This window comes from Passer domesticus, chromosome 10 (genome assembly GCF_036417665.1).
Source record: "Passer domesticus isolate bPasDom1 chromosome 10, bPasDom1.hap1, whole genome shotgun sequence".
Taxonomy (NCBI): domain Eukaryota; kingdom Metazoa; phylum Chordata; class Aves; order Passeriformes; family Passeridae; genus Passer; species Passer domesticus.
The window spans coordinates 16,224,297-16,236,390 of record NC_087483.1 but is presented as its reverse complement, the minus strand read 5'-3'; the positions used below and the strand labels follow the sequence as shown (position 1 = coordinate 16,236,390).

Here is a 12,094-nt window from a genome sequence, read left to right as displayed (position 1 = left end):
TTAAAAATTAACATTAGATGTACTCTAGCAGACTTCAACTCTGACACAAAAACGGGATCCATCTGAAAAGGTTCACAATTGGGCCAAATATGAGGGTCACTGGGGTGTATGGGTGGTTTGGTTCTATTGGGAACTGTGAGCTTTGCCATTTAGGTTGTGTTCTTTCTTAAGACCTTTATGTCTCAAAACAGGTTTTATATCAGTAACTCACATTTCCCTTGAAAGGTCCCTTAAAAGTAAATGAGATCTGTCTCCAAGGGGCAGCTGGTGCTGGGAGCACTCAGTGAGCATCACTCCGCCCTCACCCCTCTCCTGCCAGTGCATTCTGGGGACCACCAGTCCAAGGGGCTTTACAACTGGCATCCTGTAGCAGTCTTCTGAGCTGTATTGGTAGAAGCCTTGCAGGGGTAGTCCAGCCCAGGGAAAGCACTGGCAGCGTCCGTTATTGTCCTTCATTTGTCACAGAAGCTGATGGGAAATCATTCAATTAAAAGGAGTGCAGTGGAATACACAAAATCTCAATATGAGTTTAGGAGAATGAGGGCAGCACATCAAAGGCATGCCAAAGCCCAGCTTTATGAAATGATTTTTTTTTTCATTTCCACTGATTTCCTAGGTGAAATTAGGTGACTGTCTGGCTAGCATAATGATGATAAGGCTGGGAAACCATACATACTCAAGTGACATACGTATAGTTTTAATAAAGGATGAGGGAGACTTGAGGGAGTGCATTAAATTGAGTAATAATTTATTATTTAGAGACCTCTACCCATTTACTCATTTTTTCTGGGAGAATTGGCTCTTCCTCCAAGGTGTAGGCCACTTTTAGAGAGCGGGGAGAAGGTAGAGCCTGGTGGCTGTGCTGCAGTGGCTGGCTGGCAAAGCCAATGTCAGCGTGTATCTGCAGCCCGGTGCCCCAGCTACCTATCCTGTTGTTGAGCTGCTCAATAAACATGCTGGGAGAGGGAGAGGGGGAGACTTGACAGGGCCTTGCATGTCCTATAGGAATGCACTGCAATTATTTCCAATCACAATTAACCTGATTAGAATAATGGACAGGAAGTGTCCCTCTGTAGCTAATGCAGTTTGGCATCAGCTGACTGAAATCCTTTGATAATTTCTGCACAGATGGCTGGGCTGAAAGCAGCACTTTTTTAATTATTATTTTCATGGTCTCTTGGTAGGCCAAAACCTCGACACCAACAACAGACCTCCCCATTAAGGCGGACAGCGCCAACGTCAACATCACAGCTGCCATTTATGATGAGATCCAACAGGAGATGAAAAGGGCCAAGGTATCTCAAGCTCTGTTTGCCAAAGTGGCTGCCAATAAAAGTCAGGTGAGTGGTATAGGGGATTTCATTGTTGTGGGGCTTTCTGGGGTTTTGTTTTTAAAGCAGTCTCTGGGTTTGGGACTAGATCCATCTCTTTCTCCCACCAATAAAGTTACATCTGTTCTTACAATAATAATAATTTTCATCTCTGGGGAACCTGTCATGTTTGGCTTTTGCCTGCTTAAGTGGTTTCCTTTTCCCTTTTAAAAGAGGCTGAGGAAAGGGTCAGTTCACAACCAAGCCTTTTCTCCCCTTTTGTACAAACATGTCTGTCTTTTCCCACGTGTGGTATATAACTTACACCTCTGCTAGGAGGACAAGGAACTTTGAAAATGGTGGTATCCTACTCATTCAGCAGGTAATGAAATTTCTTTCTCAAGTGGTTAACTGAGGGAAGGCAATGGGAAACAGCATATTAGGCAGGTGTTTCCTTTTTAGCACGTTGTATGTGCTGCATACGGTATTGCCATGTGAATAATTCACATTGGATCCAATCATTTTTACAAAAAGGCATGAGAAGGCACTGCAGTGAGTTCTGACGGATTAGTTTCTACCTTGGGTGTAAAAAATACATGTGAGCAAACCTAGGTCGGGGTGAAATTCTTGAAGAGAATCCATTAATTTAAAAATTTCATCCAGCTCGTTAAAAAAATATAATGCACCAGAAGGGATTTTGTGGAAAGGAGGACAGACAGATTTTTTTGAAGGGCAGCAAGTGGATTGGAGATTGTTGGAAGGAATTGTTTACTCAGTTAAAAGAACTGCTTCTGATCCTGGATGAAATTATTCAGTTCAGTAAGGAGAGGGCTGCATCAATATGCACAAAAAAATGCACAAATGTGCACGTGACAGTGAGAGAGTGGGATAGAAGTATCTAGGTGCATGCACTCTGAAAAATGCACGCTTCCCTCTGAGCAGGGAAACAACATTGTAGTCATTAAAGCAGATGTAAAATAAACAGTTGAAAAGCATATAAAGAAAGCATCAAAGGCTATCAAAGCACATGGGAAAGCCTTGTCCTTCTTACAGGTATTTGTGTCCTGATACATGGGGATCTGATTAATTTTTCCTTCTTAATGTAATCACTTATTTTCTTTGTGTTTTGCTTTCTCTTGTCAGGGTAGAGGGGTTACAGTCCCTCTACCCCCCAAACCAAATCCCAGGCTCAGTATGAAATACATAAAAGGAAAATACCATGGAACCCTCTTAAACTGTTAAATGCATAAAAATCTCATGTACCACATGGCAAAATATAATGAGAACTGGAGCTGTTAAACGAATAAAGCTGTTAAAAGCATAATGCCACTTGGCACAACTACTGTGCATTTAACGGTTTTCCACTGTGTAATAAATGACATATGTGGTAAACGTGCAGTAAATATAAAAACTGCACAATTGATTTTGCAAACGTGCCCCTTATTCTTTGCTCCATGCAGATATCAAAGTTCCACCCAGAATCCGGACTGGACAGCTTTTAATAAGGAGTGTTTTAACACAGACCGAATGCCAGCCTCTCTGAGGTTTGGCTTAAAATTGCCTGCAAGCTTCCTGTCATTATACCCAGAGGCTTCTTGAAATAGAGAGGGACTGAACCACCCAACAATAATTTGGGTGGCTCACCAGCTTTGGTCTGTGCCAGCTTGAGTGCACTTCTCTGGCAACATTGCACACCAGCGCCAAAACAAAAATAAGATCTGTAGTCTTTCACGTGGAAAAAAAGCAGGGCAGATTTTGAACACCAGATGCAAAAGGTTAAGAACAGGATCCACAAATGTTATTGTTTAAAGCAGAGTTACTGCACATAAAGGTTTTGTTTCTTCAGCAGCAGCGAATAAAGAAGTGTTTCTGAGGCTGATGTTTCTTTTGTTTCGCAGCCTTGCCAAAGCAGTTCTGGCTCCCTGGGATGGCCCAGCATTCGCCATGCTGAGATGTCATAGCGCTCTGCTGGAGCATGAAAGTGCTTTATGGGGGCACTGGAAGGCAGGGACAGAGGAAGCCACAGCCAAGAACCACAGTGGTACAGGGCCCCCCCCGCCTCAGAGCCCACCTGTGTGCCTGCCCCTGGCCTGGCTTGGTGTGCCTGTGGTGTCCTGCCGCTGGCTGGGGAGCACTGTGGCCTGGAGGAGTGACAAAAGCAAGGACACAGCTGCCTGCATGGGGGAGAGCCACGGTGGCATGGTCAGCCTTAGGTCTAGCTTGTCTGAAAACTAGCAGTTGGGTGTTCAGTGCTTTGCACAGTCCAGCTGTGCCAGTTGTGGGAATTTCTGGTGAAAATGCTGCTTATTTCAGCAGCTGAGTTACATGGTGGGAAGCGCTCATTGAAAACTGCCCATGTTTGCAGAAGAGAGAGTTTGAAAGGGGGGAAAAAAGAGCTAGTCTGAGGCTTTGCTTGGACTCTCCGCCAAGGTTCGTTCACTTGCTATTCTCCGCAGGCCTGGCTGGTGTTGTGTTGGCTTCCTCTATTATTCCCTCACCCCAGACTACTGAGAGGCTTCCAGTTTGCTAACAAGGCATGTGTTATGTTGGGCGCTGCTGTTCTGTCAACAGCAATCCACGGTGCTGTGAGATCTTCACAGTTTTAGCAGGCAGTGAATCTCCGACAGGGATGTTTTGACATTTTATACACAGGGCTGTGTGTCATGTACCCGAGAGAACATCCAGAGGCAACGGAGACCTCGTTTCCTCTTCTGTCTCTGAACAGGAAGAGTGGTACCCACTGAGAACAGTTATTGCAAGTGGCATCATCTACTGGTGGAGATAATTGACCTCTAATTTAACAAGTAACCATCCTCATTCTTAAGTCATGGCAGTGTCTCAGCAAGTGAAGAGAAGGGCAGTTTCTAGAAACAGAGGTTGCAAATGACAGAGCTCACAAGTCAACATAAATGCAAGTTTCAGGGCCTTATGGAGGTACCAAGGTAGTATGGTGAGAATTCTTTAAGGACATCCACCTTCATAAAGATTTCAAGCCATTCATTTTAGACATTGACTTATTCATCGCTTATTCACCTCAATATGCATTTTATTCCTTGCAACTTACATTTAGATCCTTTTAGCCTTTGTGAAGTGCTGTGCTTTCCTTTGTATTTTTTAAGCCAGCAGGAGCTGAGAGCTCAGTGCCCTGACAACACAGCCTCCAAAGCTGCTCTCCTGTTTCAGTTGTCAGCTGTTAGGGATGTACCCAATGGACACAGCAGGATTGTCTGGGGATACTGCCTGCTAGTGCCCTTTTACTGGCTAAACCTGGGACCTGTATTAGCATATTGGGAATGTTTCTGAGTGTGGCTGAAACAACAGGGTTTGGTTTCTGGTCTATACTTCAGGCTCCCCTGGTTATATTTAATTCACAAGAAGACAAGAAGGTTTCTGGTGTGCTCTTTCAGAGAGGTTTGGGTGGCCTGTGTGTATGCAGAGCTGGGCAGTGGGACAGGCAGAGACTTTGGATTGTGTTTGGATTGTTGGTTTTACAACTGGCTTCTACATTCAATTCCGCAACTGCTCTACAGTGCAACTTCAGGAAAACCATTTCCCCATGACTGTGTGACTCTAATGCTGTGCAGCAGCATCAGCCCTTTGACCTCTGCTAGTGAGAGTCCTGTCAGAGGCTGTGCTGTGCTCAGCAGATATATTTTTTCTTAGTCTTTGTAAAATGGGTTTAGGAATGTAGTTCTGTTTGTAGTAAACAATGTCTATCAAAATGAATAGTGGGCACTGCTGGCCGGAGCCGTTGACATTCTGAGGGAGGGCAGAGTTTGTATGAACATGGAGATCAAACTTCCCACAGCTCTACCAGGACAAGAGACTCTTAATCAGCCTGGGGTGGCATGGGGAAGCATGTTGCTGGGGATCAGCCCTGGGAAAGGCAAATGGAACCTTCACCAGTCAAGTGAAAACAAAAAGTATAGCCTTGAAACTGATATTCTTTTCAAGAGACTGGAGTTTATTCCAGTTGCACCACAGTAAAGCAAGAGAGACCCCTAGGAGCAGCATTTGAAAAAAATTTTAAGGATCAGTTTCTGTATTGTATTTTTACCCTGTTGAAAAGTAAGCAAACAAACAATAAACTTGATGAGGGTTTGAGTTTGGGGGCAGAAAAGCCCTTCAGTTGAGGCCCCTGTAGTAAAAAAAAAAAAAACAGGCCTATGGATGAAAATCACTATGACAGTTCCTTGCCTTTCCTCTGACTTTCCTTTTTCATGTCAAGATCCCCGCCTCATTTCCAGTTCTCTGGCCAATTTGAGTGTTAGCCCACAGCAGGACCCACGCTAGGTGGGACTCCACACCATGGCTACCTTCCCATGCCTGCCCTTCCTGCTTGTCCTCCAAAAAGGAAGTACAGGAACTGCAAGAGAAATGAGCAGTGTCACTTTGAGGAAGGATTAACTTTAGAAACCCTTAATTTCATCCCTTCCTCTGTTTCCTTCCCAACTTACATTCCCTTGTATTGACTTGATAGGATGGGATGCCTTCTCTTTGCCAATTAGCTTATAACAGGTGTTTTCTTTGGCCTTAAGCTAATTAGCCTCCAGTGATGATGAACAGCAGCTAGGAAAAGCTCCTGGTGGTGAAGATGTGGAGTGTACATAGTGTGTGCATAGAGGGCACTTCTTACAGCCTTATCTCAGTGCCTTCTTTATGATGCTTTGAATCTCTACAGCTGGGGCGTATCTGTTGTGCTGATATTTTGATGTTCTTGTCACATAGGGAGGAAATGCAGAAAAACATTTCTCTCCTTGACTGAACTTAGAATTTCTTCTATGTATCTTTAGACTAGAGCTTCTTTTTCACAGACTTGTATATCCCAGTTTGACCCCATCCAGGACAAGAGAAGTGGGCCCATATGAACCTCATGGGGTTTGACAAGGCCAAGTAGAGTGACCTGCACCTGGGTCAGGGTGAGAAGGGCAACCCCAGTATCAGCACAGGCTAAGGGATTAAGGGATTGAGAACTGCCCTGCCAAGAAAGACTTGGGGATGCTGGTAGGTGAAAAGCTGGTCAAGAGCTGTGGAAGTGCACTCTTAGCCCAAAAGGCCAACTCTCTCCTGGGCTGCAGTCAAAGCAGCGTCACCAGCAGGTTGAGGATGGTGATTCTACCCACTGCTCTGCTCTGGTGAGACCCATCTGGAGCACTGCATCCAGCTCTGGGGTCCCCAGCCCAGGAGGCACTTCAGCTTGTTGGAGCAAGTCCAGAGGGGGCCACAAAAATGATCAAATGGCTGAAGCACCTCTCTTGTGAAGTCAGGCAGAGAGAGTTGGGGCTGCTCTGCCTGCACATGGAAGGGTCAAGGGAGCCTTTGCTGCAGCCTTTCAGTACTTAAATGGGGCTTATTTAGCGAGGCCTGTTGTGACAGGTCAAGGGGTAATGGTTTGAAACTAAAATAGAGTAAATTCAGACTAGATAGATAAGGAAGAAACTTTTTACACTGAGGGTGGTGAAACACTGGAACAGGCTGCCCCCAGAAATGGCAGATGCCCCATCCCTTGAAACATTCCAGTTGCTCAGAGTCCAGCCTGATTGATTGAAGATATCCCTGCTCAAAGGTTGGACTAGAGACCTTTAAAGGTCCTTTCCAACCTAAACTATGCTGTGAAGCAGAATCATCTGCAGCAGTGCATTGGCCTCCCAGCAGCTGAATGAATAAGGGACAGTTGTGGAGCTGGGGCTTTGCTCACAAAGTCCTTGGCAGACCCAGGAGCTGATGGTGGGCTGCTTGCCCTAACCACAAGCCCACACTTCCTCTCTAGTGTGGGGAGAAGCTAGTTTGAACTTGGAATGCTGGAAATTTCCTCAGTGCACTACATCCTTCCCTCTGAGGCCAAGAGCTCTAAGCAGACTTGGTGTGCTCATGACTCTAAGGTACTTCAGGACTCATGTATCTCATTTTTTAATTTTTTTTTTTTTTTAGAATTTCATGCTTTGTGTGGCTAGTGAGAAACTGGCCCTCATGAAAGTGCTTTGCATTTTCTGTGGAGGAAAAGTACCAAGTGTTTCAGAAAATCCAGACTGTTGAGTGATTAACCTTGAACTGTATCAAAATTCTCCAAGTAAAGCTTCTCAGGTTCAGTCCCCCTCCCCCGGCCCTCATCAAGAATTCATTGAAGCCATGACAGAACTCTCCATTACAGTTAGTCTTTTATCCATTTCAGCTTTCTTGATTAGGTTATCTTGAATCATTAGGGGGTTTATTTATTTTAATAGACACTTATTGGATTCATGGTAAGAGAGTTTGGCGACTAAGGAACAAGAGCTGAATATTACCTAGCTCATTTTGCAGTGTAGAGTCCCAAACTGAGCAGACAGAAGAGATGCTGAGGAAGTTTGTCCAGAGGACTCCTGTGATCTCATGTGGGAAGGAAATGCACTCTGAAGAGTGCATTTCCTTAACTAATCTTTCAAGACTTGCGTCAATCATTGCTGCTTTTTTTTCTTTTTGTCACATATGTTGACATTTTCTGCACTGATGATGTGGGTGAGGAAACGGCCTTTTTCATTTATTTTTGAGATTTATTCCTGAATCACTCTTACTAAAAACCTCTTCATTTGCCTACTCATGCTTTCACTGGAGACCCTAGAAAATGTCAGTGCAGACAACTAACTGTATTGTTATTATTGTTATTATTGTTATTATTGTTATTAATTTTATGTCAGTGCAGGGAAACACAAGGTCAGTTAAGCTGCAGGTTTATCCATGCTCAAAGCAGAACAGCTGCCTGTGACTAAGTCACCGTGGACACCCAACTGCCACCTCCTGCGGTGGCTTTTGGCAAAGTGTAAACATGGGCCTGTACCCCAGCATGACTGTGAGCCTGAGCTCTTCCCATGTGCCTTCTTTGTCCTTGGTCAGAAATGTGGTCCTTGGCAGGCTGCAGGGCAGCAGATCTGCAGGAGGCAGTTTTGGGGGTCAGTGTGTTTGTGCACACCTCTACTGAGTGCTGGAAAAACTGACCTTACTGTAGTCTGGTACGTCTGGCTGCCCTGCTCCAGGGTAAACCCAGCAAAAGTGAAAGGGTCAAGCTGCTAAACAGGGCTCTGGGATAAGTGACAAAAGATATGGCTCAGGATTACTGCACCAGCACACTGTCCTTGAGGGGGTTTGAGGGTGCCAAACCTCACGCCTTGGTGTTCTAAGCATGATTTTCTTTAACAGCATAAAAGCACAATGGGAATGGCTGGGTTTCTGCAGATTTTTGTTGTTGTTTGCTTAGCTATGTGGAAATATATTTGATTGGAAGACAGAGAGGTTAAAAATAGGACATTAATATGATACTATTTTTTTAATCAAACAAAATGCTTAGAAAATGCCTATCTTGTCTCATGAGAACAACAAAAACAGAGGCCAGCACTTCTCTGCAGCTCTCTTTAATGAGCTAAATTGGGTTGCATTCTTGATGCCTCTAGAAGTTTTGGGGTGAAATGAAGGAAGTTCTGAGCAGAATTCCTTGTAACCACAAGCGTTGGGTGTGCCTGAATGTAGAGCCAAAAGCATCCTTTAATTGTGCTGGTTTTCCTCCTCTTATTTTTAATGGAAGACATTCCCGTTTGAGAACCTTAGAAGCTGACATTAAGGGCTGGATTCTGCCACCCATATTGACACTGGTGTGTATCAAGCTCTCTGGTAACTCTGGCAGCCAAGGGGGTTGTTTGTGTGGTGCAGCGAGATCTGTGATGTGCAGAGGAGGCAGGACTAGAAACACGACGTATTACAGGTCTAGGGAGGGGTGTGTTATTAGATTTTTCAGAATATGTTCACAGAAGTTGTATTTACTTGTAATGCAGTGAGCTCAGATGCTGTGGGTGAGTGGGGGAAAAGGTGGTGAGATAGTGTCTCCTCTTTTCCTTCTTCATGCCAATAAATGTAGCTATAGATGAAAATTTTCTGTGAATAGCTCCAAAAGTTTCTGTATGTTAGCATTTCTTAAATGAAATAATTCTCCTGGAAAGCTCTGTGTAACATACACAGACCCCAAAGAAATAAATAAAACAAAATTTTAAAATTGTAACCAAAAAACGCCAAGTTGAGATTTTTAACAGTAAAAGGAGATTTTGTGTATTAATAATTCATGAGTTCTCATTGAACATGCACGAAGAAACGGTGCTATTCAATAGAGAATACTGTCATCTGTCACTGTTTTATTTGACATTTACACTTTTTTTTTTTTTTTTGCCTGGTACTGCAAAACTTTCTTGGATGGCGTGCTAAGATTATTTAAATAAATAATTAAAAAAAGCCAATGCAGACTTTTCATCTGTGCATGGGGAAGGCGGTTACTTGCAGCCATAAAGAACGTGTGAGTAAGCTGCGGCACGCTGTGTTTTCTCACATATTAGTCAAAGCTATTGCCTAATAAACAGCCCCATAGATGGATAGAGAGGGTCTTGAATGAAGGCTTGAATAAAGACAGGGAAGGATAGAAAAAGAGTAGTGAAAGGACAGACTAGATGCAGATAAGTGTACACATGCACGCAGTGGGTGTGTGTGTGTATGTGTGGGGGTGAGCGAATAATGGCTCTTGTGAAGAAAGCTGACACAAATACATTGCAAAAATAAATATTTATAAATGGCGTTGGGGGAGATCCAGTCTCGCACAACGTGAGAGAAGACAGGGCATTTAGCACAATGACAATTCAGTTAGGCGCACCTTGCAATTTCTTGCTAATATTAGGCTCGTGGAAATCTTTCTGCTCTGTAGGTTAGTTATTATTTATAAAAATCACAGAACCAGCTGATACATTCATAAGCTAATTATTGTAGCAGCTGGGTACACATGGTGCAATATGTCTGAGGCTGTGAAGTATCACAGATTTCTTGGGGCCTGCTGTGGTGGGGGTGTGCTGTTGAAGGCTAGATCCCTTAATCTGATCAGCCAAGCAAATACTTTGTGGGGAAACTGGATTAATATCTCTCTAAATACCACGGATGTGCTTCACCTTCAGAACCAGGCTCCTTTAAACGTGCCATTAGCTTATCTCCTTTGGGAAATGGAGAAGTTCTCAGGTGTCCTCGGGATGGCGGGGTCCTTGCCTGGTGCCTCCCTTTGCCAGAAATTAATTTGGTTTGCTCATGTCTGCACACATGGTCACACTGCAGTCTAATCTTTTCCCTAATAGCTCCAAGGTCAGGACCTCGCATGTTGCCAGGCAAATTGAGCGCTATCCTTCTTAAAGACTAATGGCAGCGAGTGCCTAGTCCGTAATGAGGCCTGTAGTGTTGCTCTAAGTGATTGTAATGAGCGCTGATTATAACGGGACAGATAAATCAAAGCGCGCAGTCACCGTCGGGCTGCCTGGTCCAGCCCTGCCAAGGGGAGCTGGCCCTGCCCAGCTGGGCCTGGGTTCTGCCAGAGCCAGGCACCCCATCCTCCCACAGCTCTGCCCAGCAATGTGCTCCACCTCCACCAGGTGCAGGGCTTATTCTGTGTTTTCTGCTACATGGTGGGTCTTCATGCTGCAGCATCCCCCAGCAGGTGTTAAACGTACCTGCTTGAAACATCTTGAAAGAGTTCAGTTGGAGACTTATTCAAATCACTGAAAACAGGGAACAACAGGAATTGATTTTTTCCTACAGATGGTTTATTTTCTGTTTGAAAAAATGATTTCCTCGATATGGAGGAACCCCTGAGAAAACATTGCAGAGCTGGGAGATTTTCTTCCTATATTTTCTCTAAAAGAGACAAAGTTTTGGGGGATTTCTGAGCAGTAGAAGGAGGACAGTTGACGGTAAGGGATGTGGCCAAACCACATTAAAATGCAGACTTCACCTGGCTGAGAGATTGCCCGAATACCAATCAAAACACTTCGAAAATACAACACAGAGGGGGTTTTTTCCCCTAAGTAAATTATTATATATCTTGTTTTCATCCTTGCCCCCCCAGCCCTCCAAGTTTATTGCAAGAAAGGATCAGGTCTGCACAAATGTGGCCTCTCACTTGTAAAAACAAGGCAGTGTTGTGTTACAGATTAGTTTATAAATCCCTGGTGGCTTCACAGTTCAGTGCCTACAGCTGCTGCAGATGGGCCTGGGTTTTTGTCTCTTCGCTGTGCTGCAGCCGGCAGTTGAAGGAGAAAATGGAATGATCAGGTTATTAACATGTAGGCCGTGAGGAAGAGGCTGCACAATGAGAACAGCTGGTGTTGCTGTCTTGGCTGATGCAGCGGAGATAATCAAATCTTGCCTTTTTTGGGGGGGTGAAGGCAGAAGACACAGTGGAGAGTAACACAAACAACGGCTTATGATATTATACACGGGGTTTAGAGTTCATGGTAGAAGTTGTCAATGGCTTACAAGTTGTTACACAAAAAAGCAATACCAAAAAGCCCCCCTGTGGGCTGGTAATGAACCCGGCTGTACAGCTTGCTCTGGTCACTGTTCAGAAAAACACAATTTTGGCTACTTCTTCTACCAAACGTTTTTAACATTGATCAAGCTATCTTTTAGGTATTGTAAGGTGCCTGTCAAAATGGTGTCAGAATGCTGAGCTGTAGCTTGAAAATGATGGGTTATAAAGCTACTAGGTAAAATATTTTGACAGGAGTCAGTAAGGCGCGTTGACAGCATCCTCGGCATTATCTTCTCATCTTCTGTCATTTGCATTGCGTCTCCTGTGCTGGCACAGGAGGGGAGCCACTGTCCCCAGCCCCAAGTGGGCCGGCTGCTGGCAGGCGGGACGGGCTGGCTGTGTCCCCACGCCGCGAGGAGCGGCAGCAGCCGCGATCCCTGGCTCGCCTGCTGGGGACTCCGGTCACGTTCTGCTCACCCGG

At 44.7% G+C, this 12,094-nt stretch overlaps 1 protein-coding gene across 6 annotated transcripts in view; it reads left to right on the top strand.

The window, feature by feature from the left end:
• Positions 1-12,094, top strand: part of SATB2 (SATB homeobox 2) — a 131,743-nt gene that overhangs the window by 93,747 nt on the left and 25,902 nt on the right. For all 6 annotated transcript variants that reach the window (XM_064433990.1, XM_064433989.1, XM_064433993.1 and 3 more), the window contains one exon: positions 1,185-1,340. In XM_064433990.1, coding sequence (XP_064290060.1) covers positions 1,185-1,340 — 156 coding nt within the window. The remainder of the gene's footprint in view (positions 1-1,184; positions 1,341-12,094) is intronic.